At 62.9% G+C, this 26577-nt stretch overlaps 2 protein-coding genes across 2 annotated transcripts in view; one reads left to right on the top strand and one right to left on the bottom strand.

Annotated features, from left to right (window-relative positions):
* Positions 1-9219, top strand: part of TTYH3 (tweety family member 3) — a 30355-nt gene extending 21136 nt beyond the window's left edge. Inside the window, exons 10-14 of the mRNA XM_055340051.1 lie at positions 492-584; positions 975-1111; positions 2984-3157; positions 3728-3803; positions 6133-9219. Coding sequence (XP_055196026.1) covers positions 492-584; positions 975-1111; positions 2984-3157; positions 3728-3803; positions 6133-6207 — 555 coding nt within the window. The 3' untranslated portion in view covers positions 6208-9219. The remainder of the gene's footprint in view (positions 1-491; positions 585-974; positions 1112-2983; positions 3158-3727; positions 3804-6132) is intronic.
* Positions 9220-15422: 6203 nt separating this feature from the next.
* LFNG (LFNG O-fucosylpeptide 3-beta-N-acetylglucosaminyltransferase) lies at positions 15423-24287 on the bottom strand. Its single transcript, XM_055341143.1, is given in 9 exon segments — positions 15423-16546; positions 16758-16843; positions 17515-17680; positions 18145-18230; positions 18328-18481; positions 18605-18704; positions 19203-19251; positions 23779-23916; positions 23919-24287. Coding segments are annotated over 9 exon segments (1149 nt in total). The 5' UTR covers positions 24222-24287; the 3' UTR covers positions 15423-16479.
* Positions 24288-26577: the final 2290 nt, after the last annotated feature.

Below are 26577 nucleotides of genomic sequence, written 5' to 3'. Positions count from 1 at the left end.
ATAGTCACACAGAGAGAGAGAGAGAGGCAGAGACACAGGCAGAGGGAGAAGCAGGCTCCATGCACCGGGAGCCCGACGCGGGACTCGATCCCGGGTCTCCAGGATCGCGCCCTGGGCCAAAGGCAGGCGCCAAACCGCTGCGCCACCCAGGGATCCCCTAACTGTCCCTTAAAGTAGAATTTTTAAAACACCAGGGCCCCCATCAGGAGATAAATGGGTATTTGCTGCTGCTCCCCTTCTGACAGGCATTGGTGGGTCTCACTTTGCCCACTACACTCATGTCCTCAGCAGTGCCCCTGAGCCCAGGACCCAGACTACTGCTGTCGTTTCTAGAAGAGCAGGGTCCGTGTGCCAAGACTTCAGGGTCAAGGGTGGTCTTGACAGCAGGGTGTGGGTGGACAGGCACCGGAGGGCTCTCAGAGGACCTGTGCCTGGCTTGAGTGCCCCCTCTTGACCGTGGTACTGACCCTGTGTGCTATGTGTCCCTCCAGGATCCCCTGCTCCGAGTCCAGGAAGTGCTGAACGGCACAGAGGTGAACCTGCAGCATCTCACTGCCCTGGTGGACTGCCGTAGCCTGCATCTGGTGAGAGCCAGCCTCTTGAGAGGGTGCAGGGGGAACAGCTGGGGGGCGATGTGCGGCAGGAAGAGTAGCTAGGGTTGCAGCTGAGGTGTTGGGGGAACAGAAGAAAGCAGCTGGGGGTGGAGGGCAGAGGGTGTAGCTGAGGGGGTGCAGAGGAAGAAGCTGGGGTGTTGGGGGAACAGCAGGGAGCAGAGAGGAACAACTGGGGGATGGGGACTCAGAATGGGAGCTCACCAAGGGCTGGTGGGTCCAAAGCCCAGACTGGAACCAGCAGGGTCCAGGCTGCCAGGAGCAGGCTGGACTGAGGCTCTGGCATGTCTCATCTCACCCTCCCTTCCCCGTCTCTCTCCTGGTCTCTGTGGGCCGTGCTGTCCCCGTGCCGTCTGGCCTCAGGACTACGTGCAGGCCCTGACGGGCTTTTGTTATGACGGCGTGGAGGGCCTCATCTACCTGGCCCTCTTCTCCTTCGTCACAGCCCTCATGTTCAGCTCCATCGTCTGCAGTGTCCCCCACACTTGGCAGCAGAAAAGGTGAGGGACTCAGCGCTTGCCCCAGGCCATATGGCATGGAAGGTGTTTTAGGGATGTGCCTTCTGGACACCCATGTCTTAGTCCCCAGGGACAGGAACAAATGCTTCCTCACCTCCTGACACTCTGTAAGCCTCTGTAGCGCTCTGAGGCTGGCAAGTCCGAGGGGAGTAGCCCCGTTTCACAGATGGAAAACTAAGTCTAGAGGAGCTCCCAGCCCAGGTGACGTACAAGTCCAGAGCAGGCAAGTGGAGCCAGGTCTTCATGCCCCTCCACTCTTCTGCCCGGCTCTCCTCACAATGTCTTGTCCGTCTCCGTGCCCCTGGGTGCACATGTGCAGGGCTTGTGGGTGGAAAAAGCAGCTATCCATTTATAGGGACCTGCAGCTTCTGCAGGGAGGGTCCAGGTGGCTGTGGCCTTCGTGGCCCATTCAGCTGGGTGACCAGGATGGCAGCTACATCCCATGGGGCTGTTATGTCCTGATCTTTGATGTGGGGTCCTGGCAGCCCCTGCCTCAGTCCCCCTGATCAGCACTGAGTTGAATGGTATATGGAGGAGCCAGGCCCCTTCCCTTGCTTGGGCCCTTACACTTGATCTCCCAGACTTACCAACTCCCTTCCTATTGGGCTCTGACTGCTTCTTGGTGGCCCAGCTCTGATAACAAGTAGCTCAGCTCAGATCTCTTCCTTCTGTCTGGATTTCTACTCTGTTGTATTCTGCGGTGATGCTGTCAGTGGTGGTGTTGGTGACGATCATGATGATGAAGGTGATGGTGATAATGATGGTGGTGGTGATGATGATGATGGCAATGATGATGATGAGGTAGTGATGATGATGATGGTGATGATGGTGCTGGGGATGGTAGTGATGGTGGTAGTGATGGTGTTGATGGTCATGATGACAGTGATGGTGGTGGTAGTGATAATGATGGTAGTGATGGTGATGATGATGATGGTGGTGGTGGTGGCAGTGAGGAATCTGGTAGTGATGGTGGCAGAAATACTAAAGATGGCAGCTCTAGGGAAGTGGCTAAGAGAACAGACCTGGAACCACATGGCCTGGATTCAGATCCTGGTTCTGCCTTTGCTTATTGAGTGACCATGGACAAGTCACTTAGCCACTCTGGACCTCCATTTCCTTAACTGTAAAATGGGGGTTATAAGGGTATACCCTTCTTGGGGTCAGGTAGGCACTAGATGAACCATTGCGTGTAAGGGCCCACCCTTGGGCTTGGCTGGTAATTGACCCTCAACCAGTTGCTACCCCTATTCTGTTTATCTCACTGCAAGGGGCCCAGAGAGGAAGGCCCTCTGCTCAAGGTGACCCAGCTGGTGGTTGGGAGGTGGGACGTGAACCCAGGCCTGGCTAACCTGTGCCATCACCACCAGGCAGCCTGGCCATAAATCTGACCTAGGAACAGGCAGCTCATGAAGATCCTTGAGCATGCCCAAGGCCTAGCTCCAGCTTCTTGCCTCGCTCTGCAGTAGCCTGAGCAGAGAGGATAGAAAGCTAGAGCACAGCAGAGCAGGAGGATTGGGCTCAGGCCACCCAGAGGTGCAGGCTGGGACCTGCAGGGCCAGAAGAGGGCACCCCTACCTTCAGGCCCCCAACCACCTCTGCCCCCAAGGAGGCACCGCACTCCCTTTCCCTCAAGGCAGACAGCATCCCTGTGCACAGGCTGAAGGTCAGGGCCCTTGCTACCCCCGACTCACAGAGGACGAAGCCAGGGTGACTTGCCCACAGTGCCATAGGCCATCTGTGACCAAGCCAGGATTGGAACAAGGTATATCTACATCCAAGCTGACCCCGCTCAGGTCTCCTGGCTGGCTGCCTTGGGCCAGGGTGTGAACCTGTGCCGGGTGTCCCTGCTTGCAGAGGCCCTGATGAGGATGGGGAGGAGGAAGCGGCCCCAGGGCCAAGGCAGACACATGACAGCCTCTACCGTGTCCACATGCCGAGCCTGTACAGCTGTGGCAGCAGCTATGGCAGTGAGACCAGCATTCCAGCTGCGGCCCACACCGTCAGCAATGCCCCTGTTACCGAGTACATGTGAGTAGCATCCAGAGCTGGAGGTGAGGGAGCAGAGCCAGGCAGACCCGGGCCCTGGGGTAGGCGTGTGGAGCTCAGAGTGCCCAGTACAGCCAAGAAGCTGTGGGGGTGCCGGGGCAGGGGCCTCAAGACAGCGGGGTCACATCAGAGCTGGGCCCCCCACTGGGGCTGCCAGGGCTTGGTGGAGGGTCATCCAGGCAAACCTGTGTTGTGGCCACAACAGTGAGGCCACTCGGTCAGATGGAGGCCCTGTGTCTAGGGTGTGAGGGTGCCGCGGTGGAGGGCCTGGGGCCAGCCATGTGGCGGGCAGGCTTCCAGGCTGGGGGTGGGCTCCAGCGGGGCTGAGGCAGGCAGGTGGGCCACTGAGCTCTGGTTACTCTGCTAAGGTCACGGGCACCCCAGGCACTTGACTGTGGGCCACATGCAGGGAGGCAACGAGAACGCCCAGGGTCAGAGGCTGCCAGGCAGAGCAGGGTGGACATGGGGTCCACCTGGCTCCAGAGTGGCCTCTGACCAGCGCTGGGACTGCCAAGGCTGGAGCCACTCATGGCCCCTCTCCCCACACCGCAGGAGCCAGAACGCCAACTTCCAGAATCCACGCTGTGAGAACACCCCCCTCATCGGGCGCGAGTCCCCACCGCCCTCAGTAAGTCCCAGGCCTGGTGGGTGGGGGGCAGGCCTGAGGGGGGCGCCCTGCTGCCTTGGGGTCTGGTGTCACTCTCCTGCTCAGTGTGGCCCCAGGGGCTGCTGCTGTGAGTCCCCAGCGCCGGAGTGAGGGGTCTCCTGAGCTGGGGTTCTCCAGTGGACATCTGGCCCCAGGAGATGGTGGTGCTGGAGGTGCCCTGGGGTCAGAGTGGGCAGCTGGGGGCTGGCTACGTGGTGGGTCAGCTTGACCCTAAGGGGCCCTGGCTCTCCTTCCCCAGCCTGTTCCACTTCCTTTCATTTCCTCCACGGACTTCCTGAACTCAGCCCAGAATTCAGCCCAGGCTCTTCTAGCCAGTGTCCCCTCTAGCCTCAGGGTCGAAACAGAAAAGAGAGGACAGGTTGGTTTCGTGCAAAAGAGAAGGAGCTTGCTGACTGACAGGGGCCCTGGTGGCCTTCCTGGAGGTGATGGGCTGCAAAGGACAGGGCCAGAGAAGCTGAAGCTCACCCACCTTCAGAAATAGGTCTATGCAGTGGCCCCAGGTGCCAGGAGCTGTGTGGGCTTGCAAGCCATCGCCCTGCTCCAGCGGCCCTCCCCATCGCCACTCTGCTCCATCCCCGCCCCCGCCCCTGCCCCAACAGCCTGGCGTTCAGGCCGCCCTCTCTCTTCTCTCTCTCTCTCTCTCTCTCTCTCCTGCACCCCTCCCACCCTGGGCCCTCCTAGCGCTATCTGGCAGCCCTGGACTCTGGCAGCCACGCAGGCTGGCAGTTTAAGCCCATGGATAGTGCCTGAACGCTGTGGTGGCCGTGCCCTCAGAGTGACAGGTACTGACCCCCCAGGTGCCCCTCCCTGCACCGCCTGCCGCGTGCTCTCTGCTGATTGCTGCCCCACAGCAGGGCCGTCTCAGCCAGGCACCCGCTGGGCCAGCTCTGGGTCCTTACAGGCCTGCAGACTTGTCAGCCACCAGCCCCGCCAGAGACCTCATGCTGGCCTTGGGCCGTGAGCCCCTTCCCTACCCCTGGCCCAGCTGCAGCTGCTCCCAGCCCTCTAATTGCCTCCCAGCAAGGAGACCATCTGCCCAGGCCCGAGGGCATGCCTGCACCTGGGGCCTAGGCTCAGTGAGCTAACCCCTGGGGGTGCGGCCAGCAGGCCCGGCCCTTGAGGGGCCACCCTGCATGTTCAAAAGTACCCACAGGTGCATGCAGGCAAGCGTGCAAGCTGTTCCCAGCCGACCCCACATGTCTGTGCCTGCCTGCTTGGGCTCCTTCAGGGGTCTGGGGTGCTGCGCCCACCCCCTGCTGCATGTCTGTGGAATGACATGGCTCCCTGGTGCCCACTGCTCCTCCTTCCGACAATGTCCTGGCCGGCCCACCGACACTCATGACCTTCTTCCCTACCAGGAGTTCCAGGAGGGCTGTCAGGTCCGGGGAGCGTTGTCCCTCCTGAGCTAGGGGCTGTGGAGTGGAGACTGAGGCGCGGGGTCAGCCTGCCGCGCTCTCTACCACCAGCAGCCCGGGGCATGGCCCTCATCCACACCCCGCTGGGCTTGTGGCCGTAGCACCCGCCTCCTCTGTATCTTTCCCTGAGGACCCCGCACATACATCGAGACCCTCGTGCTTCAGGTTGGACGAGGGTAGCCGAGCAGCCCTTGCCCTCCCCCACCTGCCTCACCTCCCCCACCACCTCCATCCTTGCATCCGTTCCTGCGTCTGTGAGCTGGGAGGACACGCGCTTTGTTCCCTTCCTGAGCAGGCAGCAGCATCACCCCAGCCTGAGGGGCCCTCCTTTCCCCGGGTGACAGGGCAGAGTGTAGCCGTGGGGCCTCCCCGTTCCTGTGGCCCATGGCCCTGCCTGTCTGGGCCCTCAGGGACCGCCTGACCCTTTCTTGAACATAACCTGACTCCGCCTTTGCACGATGCTCTCCTCGATCAGGATCTTGCTCGGAGAGGAGGCCTCGCCACGTCCCCTCAGCCCAGCCGTTGAGGGCAACCTGCCTGTGGCCGCAGGTCCTGGGCACCTGGGGGTGTGGCTGGGGAGCCTCCAAATACCACCTCTTTGTAGGGCTGAGCTCTGCCTGGCCGGGGGCCCAGATGCCTGAGTGTGCTCCTGTCGCCAGAAGAGGACGCTGGTCCCCATCCTGAACCTGGGGCGCAGGGGCTGGCCCTCTGCTCACAGGCCAGCCGGCTCCTCTGAGCCCCTCTGCCAGGGCTCCGCCAGCCGTGCCACTCCCATCCTGTCCTGCCCGCAGGGGTGCTTCTGGCTCGGCTCACCAAGGCCCACACGGCCACGTCCGACACCCTGCTGACCCCCTCTTCCCCTTATCTCCCTCCAGTACACCTCCAGCATGAGAGCCAAATACCTCGCCACCAGCCAGCCTCGCCCCGACTCCAGCGGCAGCGGCCACTAGACAGCCCCAGCCGGCCACCCGCCCACGTGCCAATCGCCCTGCTCCTCCCCGTGCCAGCACTGCCGCTTACACCCGTGACCACCCGCTGGACCCTCCTCACCTTCACCAGGCCCGCTGCAGGCACCCTCGCGACCGCTCGCCCTCCCCTCCCCTTCCCACAGGGGCCTGGAGATGCAGGAGCCCTCCTCGGGTCATGCACCTGGACCAGGGCAGCGATGCCACCAACGCTGGGCCCTCCAGCCCTCACTCCCCACGCCCCTCCACCTCTGAGGATCTGGGTTTGCAGAGCCCTGCTCGGGGCTGAGCTCAGTGCTGTGTCCCCGACACTGTGCAGCACACCAACCCTGCGGACCCCCATCTCGGCTCACGCCCCAGCCTGCTCTCTCCCTCCCGCAGCTCCGATGCTTCTCCTGCGCCCTCAAGGCTTCTGTGCGTCACTTGGTTCACAGGCTGTGCAGCACCCCCTCTGCTCCAGGGAGCTGGAGGGGCCTCGGCGTGCACCTGCCCGGTAGGCTCCTGTGCAGGAAGTTCCCGGGGAGCTCCTCTTTCTCTCACTCCACCTGACCACAGGCCCCCTCCTGCCGGTTGCCAGAAGCCTCCTGGGGAGGCCCCCATTTCTCTGCCTCCCACCCAGCACCGCTCTCTCCCCTAGCGCCCACCCTGCCCGTGGAGCCCAGCCATCCACAGCGGCAGGAGGACGGCAGGTGCCACGCCGAGCCCAGGCTGTGCCCCCCAGGGCTGGCCATGTTCTTGGTGCCAAACCCCTCCCTCACCCCAAGACTTGGCAGCTCGTCCGGTTCATTTTTGCACTAACCACATTTGTCATCCTAGGGCAGGCGGAGCTGCAGGCCGAGCAGCGCTCCCTTGTCAGCTCCCTCTCTGTCCAGGACAGGCACAGTGTCCCGAGTCCGGCCTTGGGGCTGGACCCGAGCTGGCTGTGAATGTGCCCTCGGCCTCTGCCGCCCCTCTTGGGACTAACCACTAACCTCACCTCTGCGAGCGCCCCTGGCCGACCCCAAGCCAAAACATGTAACCCCTAGTCCAGGCCAGAGGTGAGCCTAGGACAACCGGCTGGGAGTCGGGCTGGAGTAGCCGTTTTCTTCTTGGGGTGCTGCTGGGGAAGGGCTGTAGACTGACAGGCAGCCTGAAAGCCTGGAGACCTGTTCCTGGGCAGGTGCTGCCCAGGACGACTGTGTCCTTGGGAACCAATGTCCCTTGGGCTGTAGGACCGAGGTCCCTGCGGCCTCATTCTTCCTACCTGTGAAGTGGGAACAAGGCTTCCCTAAGGTGCTTTGGCTTTAGTGTACAATGTTTGCTGTGTTTCCTGCCGTGGAGGGTGTGCCACCGGCAAGTCAGGATGGGAAGTCCCCTGCCAGTCTCAGCCCTGGCCTGGCCAGCCTGAAACAGAGAGGCTCTGGCCTGTGTGTCAGGCCAGGGGCTGCGGAGCACCAGCCAGCAGTCATGAGGGAGGGCCCGGGCCAGGGTCCTGCAGTGGGAAGCAGGCAACTGGCCAGGCCGCCTACGGGCATGTGGGCTCTTCCTTCCAGAGCGGGACAGTGCCCTTCCCTGGCACAGGCCTGGGGAGATGCCACCCGTCCCTCCTCCACGATTCTTTCTCTGTGCTGGTATCTGGGACCAAAAGGGCAGGTGGGCTGGGGGCCAGGCCACATCTGCCCCACTCCTGGGGCCACCTCCGCCCCGGGGAAAGGAGGGGAGTGAGCAAGCAAACACGGGGTGCCCCAGGTGGGCCTGGGGCCCTGAGCCTTGCATCTGAGCCCGTGGGCGTGGCCAAACCTCACCTCAGGGCCCTGTGTGCCCCAGGCCTCCCTGGCCATTGCGCTGGGCCCCCATGGCAGGCCTGCCCAGTGCTCCCTCGGGGTTCTACCAGTGGTGAGAGCGTCCCTGGCCCAGCGTCAGGAGGGAGGCCCCGGCAGTCCTGCCTGGTCCCTGCCGTGCGCTCTGTCGCTGCTCAGAAGCACAAAGGCTGCCCGCGGCCCTCGGAGGCCGCCCGCAATGTGAATGTACATAGCATGAGAGGCGGGCGCTGTCTGGACAGGCTGTGGACCTCGGCCGTCCTGGGAGTCCCCACCGTGCGTCGTATGCGTGTGTGCCTGCCCCGTCTGTGACTTCATCGAGTTCCTTCTACTCACCGAGGTTGAATAAAGGAAAAGGAGAATCATCAGCGGGGGTTCAAACCCAAGCCTCAGTCTGGAGGGGAACAGGTCCCACCATTGGTTTTCTTTCTGAGTTTTCAGGGTCCCCTTCCCCCCCATCCCAGTGACCTGTCCACATCCCTCCCCGGCCTCGCTCCCTGCAGGCCCTACAGCATCTGGGGGGTGGCCCTTGACAAAGTGGGTGGCAGGTGGGAGGGAGGACCACCAGGGGCCTCGGAGCCTCAGGGGGTCCAGCTGGCTCCCGGGCCCAGACAGGCTGGTCAAGTAGGAGGCAGGGGCCAGCTGGGACATCTGGGCCAGCATCCACCCACCCCATCTCACTATGCAATTCCAGCCCAAGCACCATTTCCCACGGTACCCGGGACCCCTGCCCAGCCCTGTGGGAGGTGGGTAGCCTCCCTGGGCCCCTACCGAGGGGCCAGCAGGGGCCAGGGCCTTCTGTTTAACCATAATGGTTGTGTGCTGTACCATTTTGTTACATATAACATATCAGTCAATATAATTTTGTTAAGACTCCAACCCTCCCAATTCCCCTCCCGGCCCTGGCACCCGTTCCCCAGTGTGATTTAGGGCCCTGAGCAGGAAGGGGGTACTGAGGCCTGAACCACTCGGCATCTTCTTCCAGCATCTTCCTCCAACCTCTGTAGGGCCATGGCTGTATGTGCTGTCGCTGTGTTTTTTAATTTTTTTTTTTTTAACTGGGTTTGGGGTTTGATTTTTATTTCTTCGGGGGCTTTATTTTTCTTCGCAGATAACTAAAAATCTCGTCAATGTAATTTCTGTGGTTTCTATTCAGCTTGGGTTTCATGTTTTAAAATAAACAAATTTTAAAAAACAAGCCTCGTTTCCCGAGTTGATTTGGCTCCTGACCCAGTGTGTGGGCAGTGTGGTCACCTGCTGGAGAGCCAAGAGCCCTGCCCCCCCTCCGCCCAGGGGGAGGTAGGGGGGACCCGACCCAACCCAGGAGTTCAGGCAGTGGGAAGCCTGTGCCGAGTGCCCTCTGAGTGGGACAGGTCTGGCCTTAGGCAGGGGTGTTGAAGGGGGCCATGTGGGAACGATGGTGTGTCCCCAGGGAAGTGCATTTCCTGGGCCCCATTATGGGGGCATCTCCAGGCACTGGCCTCCTTGGGGCCCTTCCCATTCCTACCCCTACCCCTACCCCACAGGCAGGATGATGGCCAGAAAAGGAATAAAGGAGCCCGATGTGTGCCCGGAGGCCAGCAGGGACCATGGGCCCCAATTGCCCACCCAACGCGAAGACACAGGTGTATCTCTTCCTCCAGCAACAGCCCAGCCAATGAGAGGCCTTACCGCTTAGCCAATGAGAAGCAGCCGCTCGGGTCTCCTCCAATGGGCTTCTGTCCAGAGCAGCCCCGCCTCCCCCGTGAGGATATATAAGCAGGCGCCGCCCCTTGGCTGCCAGCCCTGTTTGTGATTCGTGCGCGGGTGGGGGTCTCAGGGGCTGTGCCCTTCCCAAGTAAGCTCGTTTTGCTGGTGACAACTGGCTGCTGTGTTTTTAGGGTTAATAGTCACTCTTACTCTCATCTGAGAAAGGGACTCTGGAAGGTGCCACATAATCCAGCACGGAGCTCTGGAGGGACGCTGGTCGGCTCACTTTCCTCACCTGAAGGTAATACCACCCACCTCCCAGGAGGGCTCAGAGCCCCAGGCACTGGGGGACGCACCCTTTCACCGAACAGCATTGGTCTCCCATGCCTGGGGCACAGGTGGCCGAAGCACCTGCAAGGCTCAGTGGAAGACACCAGGCGGAGCTACGGCACACCCCAGCTGCCTGGACAGCTGACCCCAGTTTGGCTCCTGAGGACACCCAGCACCCAGGGGTGGAGACATTTGAGGCCTCCAGGGTGCAGTAAGGAGAGTGAACTGGGGACATCAGGCCAAGGAGCCCAAAAGGCAAGAGAGCCCCACAAGGGAAAGAGTCCAGGCACTTCCTGACCCTCTGGGACCTCAGTTTCCCTGTCAGAGAAGGCACAGTGACATCTCAGTCCTAGAAGCTGTCACATTCCTTGATTCACGGCTCCTCCATCCTCAAAGCCAGCAGTGGCAGACCTTCAGATCCCTTGGTCTGACCCTGACACTCCTGCCTCCTCTCATGAGGACCTTTGTGATTTCATGGGACCCACCTGGATAATCCAGGATAATAATCTCCCCATCTCGAGGTTCTTAATTTACTCACATCTACAAAGTCCCCTTTGCTGTGAGGTTAGCATACTCATCAGTTATGGAGATTAAGATGTGAACACCCTTCTGCCCACAGGGGAAGCTAGTGTGGAGAATATCTGGGGAAAGAGTGTTCCAGGCAGAGAGAACAGCCTGTGCAAAGGTCCTGAGGCTGGTGTGTTCACAAAAAGAAGCGAGGGTCTCTGGAATGGAGGGGCAGAGAAGAGTGGTAGAGATGAAGCACAGGTGTGAGGATTGCAAAGAGCCAGTGGGTCTCCTAAGGACTTGGGAGGCTGACTCTGCAGGAGGAGGATGCCGTGGAGCATCTGACACGACCTGACATTCATTTTAACAGGATGACCCTAGCTGGCGAGTTGGGAAGGGAGGAGGGGCAGAAGCAGGAGAGCAGGTAGGAGGTGATGGCAATGGTGCAGGCCAGAGTGGAGGGCAGCCCGGCCTGTGCTGGCCAGCCGAGGAGTGGTGAGAAAGGAGTGGGTTCTGGAAGGCAGGCCAACAGCACTTCCCCCACACTGTGTGTGGGTGTGGGGTTCAGGTTGAGCCGTTGAGGTAGGGGTCTGTGTTGTCATAAAATAAGACAGGCAGCTGGGGAGGGAGCAGGTTTGGGATCAGAAGGTCAGAGGTCCTGTTTTGGACATGTTGAGCCTAAGATGCCTATTAGTTCCTCCAGAGGTGGCACAGGGAGGGGTGGAACAATGAGTCTGAGAGTCAGGGGAGAGCACTAGGTGGCAACAGTCAGCTGGAGTCTTTGGCTTGAACACTGTTGAAAGTCATGATCCTCAGGGAATGGGTGCAGAAGAGGAGACCGAGAGCCAGTGTTTGGGGTCTGAGAGTGGGAGCGACCAGCAGGGCAGAAGGAGCCCAGGATGGGGGGGTGTCCCGGCAGCCACATGAGGACAGTGTGGAGGAGAGACGAGGGACCATGTTGTGTGCTGCTGATGGCCAGGTTCCTTCCAGGAGCACCAGAAGAGACCAGTGGGCTCAGCCACCTGGACACCACGGGAGCCTTGGACAAGCCTAACAGCTGGCTCTGGAGAGCACCGGAGAGGACGCGGGGACAGCAAGATGTGACTCCTCCTCTTTGAGTTTAGCTGCAACGTAGAAAAACAGTGCCACACCTGGAGGGAGTGTGGCCCCGAGGAGTGTGTGTGTGCCAGCCTGCGTGCGTGTTTTAGGACAGATAACAGCACGTGGGACAGACTGACACGGCATGGCTGCAGAGGGAAGAGGGGACAGCTCATTATGGAGTGGCCTTCAGTCACCAAGAAGGGTGGGACCCAGGTCACAGTGGAGGGCTGACCAGAGATGGGAGTGTGGACTCCCTGCTGGCCTGGCTGTCAGCTGTTTGGGCAGCAGTGGGGGCGGATGGGGGGTGGATCTCATGAAGTAGGGGAGCCAAGGAAGTGGTGGGGGGTGGGGGCAGAGACTGCAGGGGAGCCAGAGAGCAGGTGGGGACAACGTGGGCACAGGGGGCTCACCACAGCCAGAGGCTCCTTCTGGAACCCGGGGCGAGACGCCCCCGGAGGGCAGTGTTTCCCTTCAGCTGCCCCGGCGCAGAGGACAGGCTTGGCTGAGAGAGGACATAGAAGCAAGAGCCAAGAGAGGTAGAGGTGAGCTCAAGGTTATGACTGAACCTGGGGAAGGGAAGGATGAGCCCATGAGGTGTGAGGGGGGCTGGGGGTCCGCCAGGGTCAGGAAATGGAGGGAGGGAGTGGCACAGACAGGAAGTGGACGCACAATGGGGTGTTGGGGCAGGTAAGATCTGGGGAGTGACCATGTAGTGGGGACCAAGGGAGCAGGGCTGGGGGAGGGGAGGCCAAAGCAACCTGGTATGGACACAGGAGCAGGGTGGGCGAGCGAGCTTGGGAGCCAGGAGGCAAGGTTTCCAGGAAGGAGGGGCCTTCGGAGCCCCAGGGCGGGCTGGGGGGCAGCAGGTGTTTTGATCCCAGCCCTGGGAGGTCAAGAAGGAGCAGGGTCTGTAAGTGGTGGAAAGAGCATCTCCAGGAGTCAGGCAGATAGATGGCCAGCAGGGGGCGCTGGGTCCTCAGAGGACGGGAGACTCCGGGCAGGGCCGGTCCCAGGGACTGCGGGACCCATCCTGGAGCTCAGGACACTCCTGCATTCCCGCAACGCTGCTAGTCTGGGGCTCACCGTGGCTCTGCCGGGTGGAGGCCCCAAGGATCCCGCCAGGACGGGCCTCGAGGATGTGGCACGGCCAGCTCCGCATCAGAGCCGGGGCTGGGCAGGATGGTGGCGGGGGTGGCCTGAGTGGCCTGCTGCAGCCGGCTGGAGCTTTCTTCTTCATCACATACTGGTAAAAACTTTCAGGTTCGCGATATGAACTTTTAAGGGCAAGAATGGGGCGTGCCCGGGGATTCTGGTGGGTCCTGGGGAAGGCTGATTTGGGCAGGGAGAGAAAGCAGCAGCTCTCCCCAGCAGCTGACACCCAAGGACCAAAGTGGACTGCACACGGCAGTAGGGGGAGGGTCCCCACAAACCTGCACCAGAGCAGGTAGGGGACACGGGAGGGGCATCCACAGCTCTAAGCTCCCAACCCAGAATGCTAACATAAGCCCGACCACTTCCAGGGGTGCAGACAGGAGCCCCCAGGTCCCTGGGTTTCTCCTAGTGATGCCCCAAGGGCCTTGTGTGTTTGTGTCCCACCCTGGGCTCAGGAAGGGGTCACCTCCAACAACATTTGGCCAGGCTGGGGCTCAGTGGGGGGGGGGGCGGGGGCAGATGGGCCTGGGGCAGCAGCAGGAGGGGCTTGTCCGTCTGACAAACCGTCTCTGGTCATTCCCCACCCACCCCACCCCAGGCCCAGAGAGGCCGGAACTGGAGGAAGCCCCCAGCAGGAAAGGGAGCCTCCAGGCAGTCCCGGGGTTGACCACCCGGGGGTGGGCCAGGTTGGGGAAGGATGGTGGGGACCCAGTCCGCTGTCTGTCCTCTGTCCCAGGCGTATGGAGCAGCCCCACCTCCGCACACACCTCTTCCCGGGCTGTGCGGAGACCCGGACCCCCCCCCCCGCCCCCGCACCCCAGTGAAGCCTGGAGCTCAGATGCGCCACTGCCTCTCAGGAAGTCTAGTCGGCTGTGATGGCCCCAGGTGAAGGGAAGTTTGTTTAAACTGAGCAGGGAGGGGCCCCCCAGCCTGGACCTGGTGCAGCGCTCAGCCGCCTGGCAGCACGGAAGCCCCAGGGGGTGGGGGTGGGGAGCACCCAGCTGCCCCCATGGCTGCATGGTTACTTATTTTGAAAGCCCCCAAATGACAGGCAGTGTGGGAGGGGCCGGGTTGGGGGATGGGCACCCCCGTGGGTCAGCCCGGACCGTGTGTGGCAACCAGCCACTAGCCCAGTGCAGGGGGGTGGAGGGGAGAGCATGACACCCTCAGGCCTGCTGCGGGGGGAGAAGTGAGGTCAACTCTGTGACTCATCTTCCTGGGGGAGGGCCCCTTCCCCACACCCCTGAGGGCAGCAGATGGAAGAAATCAGGCTGCTGGTTCCCGTCAGGCCCCTCCTGGACCTGCTTCCCCTTCTCAGGAGGAACTGCCCGCCCTCCATTTCTTGAGAAGAGGGAAGGGCTAGGTGTCTGTGCCCCTGGGTGGCAGCCCCCCACACCCAGAGCCTGGAGACACATTTACCCCTGCTCTCAGACGAGGACCCAGGGCCTCCTCCCCACGACCCCAGCTCTGAGGCCAGCACTACCTGTCCCAGCAAGGGCGCTCTCAGCTCTGTGGGGCTGCGGCCAGCGGCCTGGGCCCTGGCTCTGTACTCAGGCAGGCAGCAGGCTCCTCTGCTGGTGGCCGCCCTCCGCTCCCTCTCCTTGGTGATTAGGTAGGATGGCTCCTTGCACCACGGAGGGGGCACCCTGGACAGGGGGTCAGGCTGCGATGCTCAGGGGTCCTCCTCCCCTCCCTCTGTCCCAGACACTGCCCACAGCCCTTCCGGAAGCCACTCTGCTGACTCAGGGCCATACAGGCCCAGATGGGGTCAGGCCCTGGCCAGGTGCCCCCAGGCCTGAGGAGCCACCACCAGCAAGGGTTGTGAGGAAGGATGTCCTGGCCCATGCCCTCCATTTGGGGGTGCGGAGTATGCAAGCACATGGCTGGTGGGGATGGGACTGGCTTTTTTAAGTTTTTTTTTGTTGGTTTTTTTTTTAAGATTTTATTTATTCATGAGAGACAGAGAGAAGCAGAGACATAGGCAGAGGGAGAAGCAGGCTCCATGCAGGAAGCCTGATGCAGGACTCGATCCCGGGACCCTGAGCCAAAGGCAGACACGCGACTGCTGAGCCACCCAGGTATGGGACTGGTTTTGAGTTCCCTGCAGGTCAGGGCTGGGGAAACGTGGCACTTTTCCAATGACTGTCTCTATTCTGTGTTGAGAAGTGAATGAAGGGGAGGCCAGGACCCAAGACCACCAGGCCTCGGCGTTTGAGCTATTTACCACCCCACCAGCCTAGGTGCCTGACCTTGGCTGTCCCTGGCTCCGAGCCTTAGTTCTGGCATTCCCAAAATGGGACAAGGATATGGCATCTGTGAGTGTGTGATGGGGATGAAGCCAGGTAAGAAGGTCCCAGGCTGCGCCATCTCAAGCCCCCGTCCCTCCCGCAGGGAAGGCAAGGCTCCCTGCAGCCTCCAGAACCAGGCCTGACGCAGGATGGAGCCCTAGGGCCACTCCACCACCCCTGACCATATCCCCACGCACCTGCCAGTGGCTGCTCCGCTTCCCTTCTATCTCTCTCCCCCGCCTCCTTGACAGCAAACAAGCCCCAGGTCCCCTGGATCCACCTCCCATGGACTTGCACCTCAGGCCCAATTTCCAGCAAGATCAGAACCCCAGGGTTGCCCCAAAGAGCACTTTATTCACAGCAAAGGACGTCACCATAGTAACCACACTTCAATTCCCTGAGAACTTTTCCATTATCGGTGGCTTTCCTAGCTATGTCTTTGCAGAAAGAAAAACAGAAGACAAAACACACCCCACGGGCCAGGTGTGCCAAGCTGGGCCTGCGGGGGACAGGTATGGTGCAGGAGGGGGTGAGGGTGGTCCAGATGCTGGGACATATAAATATATGGAGCAGTAGACATTTCCATCAGCTTGAACAACAAAGATCATCTCAAGTTTGGCTTCTGCTTTTTCTGATCCACAGAAAAGATAAAATTAACACCCGCCCCACCCACCCCCCCAAAACAAGAACACCTTACCTTTTACCCACCCCCTTATGAAAAACAAGCACAGTAAAAAAATACTGTCACAATATTTACAGACACGCCCATTATGGGTGACTTTCTCTCTACTTCAGAGAGGTGATAATATGCTCAGCTCTGTCTCCCCATCATGGGGAGACAAAGAGAAGACCTCCGCAAGGACTGGAAAGACACCCCACCCAGGATGGTTGGGAGGGGAGCTGCTATTCACCTGGCCACATGGTCGTAAGGGGCTTCATGGGGTGGCTGTGCCCAGGTGCTGGCTGCTGTTCCTCTGAGCGCAGTGTGTGGGAAAAGGGGCTCGGAGGCAGGGGCCCCCTGGCACAGAGCCTGCACCCGACAGGAAGGGAGAGGCATCTGCATATCCCTGCAGAGCAGCCCCTGGTCCTCATGCTGTCGAAAGACCCCAAAATAATAAAAAGGCCCATAGAGTGACCTCTGACACACATCCTGGGATGGGGCGCCAGAGCCTGCTGACCCACGGGGCATGGAAAGGCAGACAAGTGGCACTTCGGCCTGTTCCTTGGCAGAGCAGAACTGCCCAGCAGCCTGCTGCACACAGGCACAGAGCACACACATGCAGGCACGGCCCTGAGGGAGCCTCGAATGCCAAGGCCAGGGCGGCACAACACAGGTCCCCGGGCCCTTTGGATACCAGGGGCGCCCGAGGACGGGGTCTCAACCATGGCTGCTAGAAGACAGTGGTGCGGGGACACCAGGGTGTGTCCGGGTACAGGTGGCAGTGGATGGAGCGGAACCTGTAGGGATGGAGTAGGGGGCTGGTCTGTGTGGGGAGTGGGTACTGAGACCCATCTTCAGACCCACCGCCGCAGGGGGGGGCCCTATTATACCCTGAGCAAGGCTCCCGGGGGTGCTTCACAGGACCAGCTCCTGCAGACCCCCTACCCCCACCGCACCCCCAGGGGACCTGCCGCACATCCCAACCTCTATCTGGACCTGCTTCCTCACCTGGAAGGGTCAGCCTCCACTGAGAAGGGCCCCTTCATGTGGATGGCGTTCCGCTTGTTCTCGAACATGCCATAGCTGAGGGTCACCTGTGGGAGGAGGCACAGAGTGAAGCTGGGAGGGGTCCCCATGCCCTGGGCTCTGTCGGTGGCAGGCCCTGTGGTTTTTTTTTTTTTTTTTTTTTTTAATTTTTATTTTATTTATGATAGTCACACAGAGAGAGAGAGAGAGGCAGAGACACAGGCAGAGGGAGAAGCAGGCTCCATGCACCGGGAGCCCGACGTGGGATTCGATCCCGGGTCTCCAGGATCGCGCCCTGGGCCAAAGGCAGGTGCCAAACCGCTGCGCCACCCAGGGATCCCAGGCCCTGTGGTTTTAATCCAGGGGGACAGCTGTGCCTTCTGCCCTCCCTTGGACCAAGAAGGAAGGCCCACGAATCACACTGTACCGCGCCCCACCTGCCCTGCGTGACCCAGGATGAAGTCTAGAGTGGGGGCTTCAGCGGAGGCCAAGAGAGTCCTCTGCTGCTATATATAGGAAGAGCCCCCAAACAGCACAGACTAGGCATGTCGTGCAGGATAGGAGCAGGGTCCTGCCGGGGATGGGGGTGTCCGAGGGGCAGCCAACAGTGGGGCCCTTCTTGATGTCCCTACTTACAACAGTGACTCCCCATTCCCCCCACACCACCTGGTTGCTCCTCTGGTTTTCCCCTTCCCTCCCAGCCCAGCAGCTCCCCTCTGCCCAGGCCAGGGCAGCACACCTGCTCCCGGAGCTCCGACGCTGGCACCTGCTGCAGGTTCTCCAGGTGGGAGTGAAAGAGGCCGCTGCGGATGAGGGGCACACCCAGCAGGGCCTCCACGATGTAGCCTACGGTGCAGTCATCCGGCAGGCGGATCCGCTCAGCCGTGCTCATGAAGTGGCCCCTGCTGCAGGAGGAAAGGACCCACCGCTGAACAAAAAGGCAGGAGCTGGTTGCCCATCAGGAGCTTGGTAGGACCCAGCAGGGAACGAAGAAGCCAGACTGGGGAGAGGAGGGAACATGCCCCTGGGGAGCTGGATGCAGATCCCCTCCCAGTGCAACACCCTGCTCTGAACCAGCCTGACAATTCTGAATTGGAGGTTACTGGGTGCAGAAAGGAGTCCTGCCCAGTGGTGCCTGGGTCTGGCACTGACCAGCCCTGCTGCCCAGTAGGCAGGAAGTGACCAGTTGGGGGCGGAGGTGGGGGTGGGGGTGGGAATTCATGACTCAGCCCACCCATGAGTGAGGTTAGGGACACCTGCTGCTGGGAAGATGAATGAGGCCAGGGACCAAGAGGGGGAACCTTGGGACGCAGGGTAGGTTTATTGGGGGGGGGGTGGCGGGGGCGGGGGGGACACCAATGGCACTCACCTGGCCCACGGGCTCATCTTCAGGGCCAGCCCACGGCTGATGCAGAAGCCAGCCCCACCGGTGGCAAACCAGAAGTGGACAGGGCGCTGTGGGAAGGGAGCGTGGTGAGACCCTCGCCCCAGGCTCCAGGGACACCTTTGGCCTCCTCCCTGCTCAGCACAGGCCCGAGAGCAGGGCACTCACCACCTTGTTCTCGCTGACCCTCTCTGTGGCCTGGATGGGCCTGTCCAGACTGGGCTTGCCGATGTACACGTCCTGCATGTGCGGGTAGCTGGCCAGCAGTCGCAGCAAAGCCCTGACGTTGACATAGTTGTCATCGTCCACATGACAGAACCACCTGCAGAGAAGCGGGCAGCAGAGCGGACAGAGGGCAGGGCGTCAAGGGGTGCAGAAGGCCAGGGCAGGAACCTGGAGGGGATGGGGCACAATCCTTGGGCGGCAGCCTGAGGCCAACACTCACTTCCTCCCCGATTCAATGAAGTGGTCATACTCCACGGCCATCTTGCAGGACAGGGCCTGACGGCTGTGGGCAGCCGAGCAGTTGGTGTTGACCACGTTGCCTGTGAACAAGGGAAGGGGGGCCGTTAGCAGGTTCGAGCTGGCTCAGAGAGGACCGAGCGCCCTGTGAGAGCAGAGGGGGGGGGGGCCTGTCCCAGGGTGCCCTGGGTTCAAGCTGTGCCCTGCAGTGGGCTCCCCCCTCGGCCCCCTCCCCAGCACAGGGCTCAAGGCCCAGTGATCACCCCCCCCCCAGGCCCAACCCCCTTCAGGGCAACCCCGGCCCGCCCCTGCCCATTCAGGCGGCTTTTTCCCAGCACCGGCCACCTGTTGCCGCCACATCAGCTCAAAGGGCCGCGGGAGCTGAAAGGACCTTATTTGCATGAGAATTGGGTGTCCCCCCCCTCCGAGTGGTGGGGCGGGGCATTGAGCAAACCAGTTGAGTAAACTGCCCTCTCTGGCCCATGGCCTCTGTGACCTCTCTGGAGGGGAGGAGGGCGGGTGGAGGGGACAGTTCCTCCCAGGAATGGAGTCCCCCTGGCCTCCCCAAGCCCAGGGCTCACCCGTGCGCCTGGCCAGGGCTTCATCTTCCCCGTCGGTGAAAATGAACGTCTGGAAGGAGAAACGTGGCCTTGAACAGGCAGCTCTGTGTCCCCCAACCCCGGGGCCGCTGTGGGAGTGCGGAGCTGGATACCCCAGGGCTCCAGCAGCCACAGCTCAGTCACGCCCACCCTTCAGTCGGCCTGTTTCCCCACGTGCACAGAGTGGGTCTCCAATGCCCAACCTAGGCAGAAGCTGGGCTGGGACTCCTGCAGACCCCACCCCCCATGTCGGCAGCTGGGCCCCCAGGTCGCTGGGCGGCTGTGCCGGCACGAGCCAGGTGGGGCGCCCCGCCCACCCGCCAGGTAACCGGCTCCCTGCCTGCCCGCACACCTGGCGGGACACACACCCTTATTGACACAGCGCCCAGCCTGCAGAAGGGGGCAGAGGGGCGGGGGGGGGGGGGGGGGGGGACAGGCGGAGGAGGTCGGCTTTGGGAAGCCAAGTCTCAATCAGGGACAAAGGCCTCTGCTGGGCGGCTGCCAAGCCCTGGCGGACAAAGGGCCCGGAGGGAGGATGAATCACCAGGCATTGTCCGCCAGCTTTGTCCTGGGCCGCGCGGCGAGGGGCGCCGGGCTGGCCTTAACTCGGCCGCGTTAAGCAGGAGTGGCCGAGCTGCCCATTACCATACAGCTGGCCTGGTTAACTGGGCCGGGCTGGGCGAGAGGTCCAATGGGCAGGGGTGCAGCCACAGCACTACAGCCTTCTGGGCTGGGCCTTCAAGTCTGCCCCCCCCGCCCCCACCCAACACCCTGGGCAGGGTGACTAGCCAGGCAGGTCACCTTCTCTGAGCCTAAGAAGGCACCGTTGTTCTCTGGAGACACCGATCATCAGGAGGGTTGAGGCAGGAAACCGCATGTGCCCCAGCCCCAAGATCAGTACCCCCTGCCCCCACGAGGCCCGGCAGCCCCCCTCCCACTGCTCAGGCAAGGAAATCCAGGCTGGCAGACAGGCCTCGCCCAAGGCCACATCAAGGCTCCACCTGTGCCAGCTCGGGCCACCCCTGCCAGGATCGCTCCGAGGAAGGGGGAGGGGGCAGCGGGGCGGGGCCAGGAGCTGCCGGCACCCGCCTGGGCCCGTCGGCACACGGGGAGGAATGTTCCTTCCTCTGCCTGGCCCGCCCAGCGCGTGCCGCCCAGCGCACCCAGGCATGGCTGAATGCAAACCCGGGGCCGGTGCTGGTGAGGGGGGTGCTCTGAGCCTAAGAAGGCAGCAGAAGACCCCCACCTCCATGACCACCGGACCTGTTTCCTTCTGTGGGTCCAAGGGAGGATCTAGCACGTGCAAACCTGGAGCACAGTACACATCCAGGAACCTGGGGGACCCACCTCGAGGTGGCTTTCTGGGCAGCCCCCCGCCCCTTGCCTGGCCTGACCTCAGACTGGAGCACATACTCAGGTGAGGCCACTAGCTGCTGATCACAGGCTGAGAGCCGGGGCAGACCCCACGTAGGCCCTCTCCATACACTCTTTCCAGAGCCCTGCAGGCACCCCAAGGCAGCCCGCACGCACAGACCTGCACCCAGCCCCCCACCCACTCCCCAGCATCTCAGCCCAGGAATGCTGTGGGAGGCTGAGACCGGCCAGTGCAGACGCGCCACTGCCGTCGCTGGATTAAAAGGAAAATGCTTTCTTAATGAGATCAAGCGGGGCCTGTTCTCCCGCGCTTTGGTGGTGCCCTAAAAACCCAGCCCAAGGCTACGGAGATTAAAGTCACCTTTGTTCAGCTGTGGGGAGAGCGAGGCAGGCAGGCAGGCGGCCTGGAGAGGGTACCGGGGAGGGTGGGGCTGTGGGGCTGTGAGTGTGCCAGGCCTCGGTCTCCCTACATCAGAGCAACCAGCAGAGGAGGGGATGGGCTGTCTGGCAGTTAAGAGCCTCAGTATCCCCCTCTGTCAAATGGGCATAACAAGAGCTCCCCTGTAGCCAGAGCAAAGCACGGAAACAGAGTCCTGGGCCGCCCAGGACTCTTCTTCGGTCTCCCTAGCAGCCCTGAGAGGTGGGCTCCATTACTCCCTAACGTACACTAGGGACAAGGAGGACCAGAGAGGGGCAGCCTCCAGCCTGTGGTCATGCCCTGGGGCAGAGGGGGTGCTGGTCTAGCCCCAAGAGCCTTGCAGAGACCGAGACCACCCCCACCCCACCCCACCCCACCCCCGCAGGCCTCCTCCCCATTTCCCCAACGATGGGGCTGGAGGAGGAAGAGCAGGGCAGCAGGGGCGGCAAGGCTGGCCCAGCGCGGGCGGGAGGACACCCACAGGAAGCGGCATTGTTCCTGGAGCTGCAATTCAAAGAAACACAGGATGCCAAGCTCTCCCCCAGCAATTGTGGCCGCTGTGGTGGCAGCCGCAGAAGCCTGGCCCACTCCTGTGAGGGGGGGCATGGGGGCCAAAGGTCCAGCCCCTCATCCTGGACTCATTGAGCACTGTCACAGTGTGGCCCCTGCTGACCGCCCCTGCCCCCCACCTACCCCCACCCCTTGACTATCATGCCAAGTGCTGGAAGTTTCTTATACATGCTGTGCTTGTGCTGTCTAGCTCAAATGGCACCTCCTCCAGGAAGTCCCCCAACCCTCCACGTCAGTTAGATGCCCACTCTCAGCTTGCACAGCCTCTCTGGGTTTCCCCCACCAAAGCCTGGACTTCTCAGAGTCTTCCCCCATCGCACTGAGTCTGAATCACCAGGCACAGGACTGGGAGAGGAGGACCCTGGTCGGGATAGTTTCAAGCACCCCCTCGCCCAACAAGGCGATGTGAAGCCCTCTGGCACGCCGTGACACACGAGCTGATGCTGGGGCAGATGCAGCCTTTCCTGGGTGGGTTCAGAAGGAAACCTGAGGTGGCCCCTTCAGCAGGGACCTCGGGGCCCAGGGCAGTGACAGCCCCCACCCTGACTCATTCCCTCCACCTCCACGTTTTGCCATCCCTCTTACAACACCATACTAGAAGGACAAGGCTTTCCCCATTTCAGAGATGAGGAGACTGAAGGTCAGAAAGGCCTCAGGTCTTGCCCAACATTACCCACCTCGGCTGGCACTGGTACCCAAGACCCCTCGACCACCCCCTCTGCTGGAGAAAGCCCCTAGGGTCTGTACTGAGAGCTGGTGGCAGCCCAGGGGAAGCGGAATGCTGCCAAAGGTCACACAGCAGGGAGGCAGAGTCCTGGGGGGGTAGGGTGCCTGGCTCAAGGATGGTGCCCCACAAGGGCTGTCAGTCAGGGATTGGGGGGGGCCGCCGGCCCCCTCATCGCCAGGCAACCTGAGTGGCCAGCACGCCAGCGGCGGTTCCCATGGAGCGCATAGCTGCACACAAGAGGCCGGACGCCTTTCTCCGTTGGAGAAAGGGGCTTTGTTACCTTGCCCAAGCGGCCGGCGTGAGAGCCGCCGGGCGCTGGGAATCCTAACGGCCCAGCGGCCAAACAAAACCCCCCGGGCCCCCGCCGCCCCCTCCCGCTGGCCCACTGAGCCCCTGGGAAAGGGGATGCTGCCTTCCCAGGAGGCTGCCACGGGGCTCCCAGGGGGCCCCCTCCCCAAACTGGAACCAGAGAGGACCCTTCCCACCCCCACCCTGGCCCCCATCATGACCTCACCAAAACCCAGTCCCAAAACAGGGCGCAGCCACTCCAGAAGATCCCAGGACTTCATCATGAGGTTTAAATAGGGAGGAAGGGGGGTGGGATCTTCTCTGAGCCCTCACTATCTAGTCAAGGATCTCTCAGCTTCATCCCAGATGCCCACTCAAGCCTTTGAATCTCCTAGCCCAGGGCTACACCCACCCCCCCACCGCTGCCCCTTCCCTGGCAGGGCCCACACTGCCCGCCCCAACCCAACCGTCCTGCTGCAGCCTCGAGGGAGATTTTCAAAGTGGGGTGTGTCTTGATTATGTGTAGGACGCCGATGTGCAATGAGCGTGCAGTTAAGCACAAGGTTCCAAACTCCAGAGACTCCTGTGCTGTGGGGACAGGGTCTGTGCACACACCCCCGAAAAACAGCTCTCTTTGAAGATGGATTCTCCAGGGCTCACCAACACACACTCTAACTCTAGGTTACCTTGAACGATGACTTGTCCCCCATCCTACAGCAAAGACTGGGGGGGGGGGGGCGGGAAACCAGCCCTATGCTGGAGGTTCTAATTCCCCATTCCACCACTAAGAACAAGTCTTCCTCCCCAGGGAAGGGTCTGCGCCCAGTGCGGGTGCCCCACGAAGAAGAATCGGCTTTGGGGGGATTTGGAGACGACAGCACCTTATTAATGGACTCCAGCGTTTGGGGGGTTAAGAAGCATCACAGGGCACCGACCCCAAACACTGGCAGCTGGTGCAGAGTCATTGCACACCATCCAGGGCTCTGGAAGTTGGATGGGGTCGGGTCCCCCTGGGACACTTCCACAACTCTACGGGGAGAGTGGCGCCGGCAGGCACACCGGGCTGGGAAGAGACGGGCTGGCGTCACGACCCCCCGGGAGTTCCCGCGGCTGGACGGAGGCGCGGCCTGGCGCGCGTGGGACCCGCCGCCGGCTGCACTGCACGGGCCGCGAGGGCTCACCATCTCCTTGTGGCGCGAGATCCAGGTCTCCAGCAGCAGGTCGAGGCGCGCGCGGTGGAACTTTCTGGTGGTCTTGACGGCGATGAAGACGTCGTGGGGCGCCAGCGGCTCGGCCGGGGGCGGGGGGGCGGGGGCGGGGGGCGGCCGTCGGCGGGGCGGGGGGCGCCCCCGGGCGGCGGGCCCGCGTCTCTGCGCGCGCGGGCCAGCAGGCCGAAGTACTCGGACAGGCTCTGCACCTCGCGGGCGAGCGCGGCGGGCGCCGGGGCCGCCTCCAGCCCGGGCGCCGGGGCCGTCCCCGCGGGGCCCGCCAGGCTGCGCAGCGCGCGCCGGCCGCGCTCGGCGGGCACCGGGGGCGGCGGCGGGTCGGCCGTGAGCACCAGCAGGCAGGCGAGCAGCGCGCCCGCCAGCGCCAGCAGCAGGCGTCGGCCGCAGCGCTTGAGCATGGTGGGCTGGCAGCCCCCGGCGCCCTGCCCTGCCCGGCCCCGGCCCGCGCCCTGCCTCGCGCCCTGCCCCGCGCCCCGGCCCGCGCCCTGGCCCGCCCCGCGCCGCCACGCCGAGCAGCCCGGGTCCCGCCGCGCGTCCAGCCGCCCCGGCCCGCGCCCCGCGCTCTTAAGCCTCCCCGCGCGGCCCGGCCCGCCCCGGGGCGTGGCCTCCCGCCCGGCCCGCCCGGCCCGCCCGCCCCCGCGCTCACTGGCCCCGGGCCCTGGGGCGGGGCCGCGCGCGGGTCGCCCCCGAGACTCGCAGCGCCCACGTGGGGCCGCGGCGGGGGTCTGGGAAAGGCCGGGCGGGCGCGCCGCCCCCGCCCCTGGAGCACGTGCGCCGCCCGCCCCGCCCAGGTCGTCCCCCGCGGGCGGCTGCGGGCCGTGGGCTTCGGGCGGCCCCGAGGGCGAAACCGGGCCGGCCAGCGCCGACGGGGCCGCGCCCGGGGCGGGGGCTCCGCGGTCCCGCAGAAGTCCTCCCTCCTCCCTCCCCCCCCCCCGCGGGGCACTGCACCCCCCGACCCCGCAGCCTCCCCTCGGGGCGGCGCCTAGGTGGAGCGTCCGGGATGACCGAGAAAGCACCTGTCCTTAATCCCACCTTCAACGCCCCGTCCCCTCCCCCCCGAGCTAACTTCCTCGAAGCCCAGCCCGGCGGCGCGGGTGGGGGGCCGGTCCCCGAAATCCGCCGGGCGCCCGGCCCTCGCGGGATGAAAGGCTGCCCCCGTCCCGTTTGGTCCCTCTCTGCTCGGGCCAGCTGCGGCCCAGCTGCGCCCCGCCCCGCCCCCCCGGCACACGGCGCCCCCGCCCCCAGGCCTTCCCACGGGCCGGGCCCGCCCACCGCACGAGCAGGGGCGGCAGGAATGCGCGGCAGCCGGGGTGAGCGCCAGGGGCCAGGGGCCCGGAAGGGGCGGGGGGCGGGGGGCTGGGGTCCGAGCTCCCTGCCCCCCGCATCTTCCGGAGGCGCAGCTGGGGGCGGCTCTGCGCTTGGCTGCGCCTCGGTCCCCTCCCTCTCCTCTCTGGCATCCCCTCGTCGGGAGGCCCCTGCGACCACCAGAGCCACAGGTCCCAGGTAGCGCTCACTCTGCCCACCGGCTAGTTACCTTCACAGCGCTTAGCCCTCCTCCTCCACCTGAATGTCAAGGGCAGGGCCTGAAGGCAGTAGGATTGACTGGGTAAAAGTCTGGCCCCGGTACCAGATTCCTGCCCCCACCCCCGGCGGGGGGAGGGGGGAGCCTGTGGCCCATTTGCTCTTGGGGCCCTGGGGCCCTACCCCAGCGCCTCTGTCCTGGGGTGTGATGGGGGATAGTGGTTCCCAGGCGTCTTCCTGGCCCCCCTACCGCAGGTAATTAGCGGGGCGCCACCTCAGGCAGGCAGATGCCTGAGCAGATGGTGCTGGCCATGCCCAAGTGACAAGCCTCCCGTGGTGTCACCTCCTGCCATAAACCCCTCCCCCATCAGCCAGAGCCCAGCCTTGGAACCTCTAGGCAGCTGGAGAGGTGGGGGTGGGCAGGGGGAAAAAGGACCCTGTGACTGCATGGGCTGTCCCCACATAGCCAGCTGAGCTCCGCCCAGCCTCAGGTCTGAAGTCCCCATGGCCCTTGCCCTACCACCAACTCCCATCTATCCCCAGTCTGGGCTATTTTGAGAAAGAGTCCTCTCCACCACCTTCACCTCTCCTCTTGGGCATTCTCTGCCCTGGTCTCCCTGTCCCGGTCTCCCTGCTGTATTTATTCTGCACTCAGCAACCAGGCCCCTCTGATCTTCCCCCCCCCACCCCCCACCCCCCCCACCCCCGCCAGCACACACATACACATGCACAAACAGATCCGAATCTTCCATGGCTCCTCAGTGCCTCTGAGTTCAAATCCTGGCCTGGTGTCTACTTCCCTTGGGACTCATTCCCAGCCCATTTCTTGTTGCACCCTACAATCCTTCCCATTCTGATACAGCCCAAGCACCATGGAGCCCCAAAATTTTTGCAGGAGCTGTGCCCTGTACCTGGGAGTCAGGTCAGTAGCATCCTTGCTTGGTACCCTCTAGATGCGGAGCGTTCTATAAGAGGTAGAGGGAGCGCAGCACACAGCCGTGTTGCCCCATACGCCCACCTGACCAGGTGGCTGAGGAGATGGCACTCCCTGCTTTCTCTGACGTGTGCCCTGGCTACAGGGCCCTTTGACGCACCAGACAGTGGGCGCACTGTGCCCATTGTACAGAAAACAAGGTGAAGCTCAGTGGACTGCTGTCTTGCACTCAAGGAGGGAGGAGAGGAGGAAGCAAGGTACTGAGAGAGGGACTGGTCCAGCCTGGTGGGGGGGATGGC

The sequence above is a fragment of the Nyctereutes procyonoides genome, unplaced genomic scaffold (assembly GCF_905146905.1).
Source record: "Nyctereutes procyonoides isolate TBG_1078 unplaced genomic scaffold, NYPRO_anot_genome, whole genome shotgun sequence".
NCBI classification, from domain to species: domain Eukaryota; kingdom Metazoa; phylum Chordata; class Mammalia; order Carnivora; family Canidae; genus Nyctereutes; species Nyctereutes procyonoides.
This window is presented reverse-complemented; position numbering and strand designations above follow the sequence as displayed.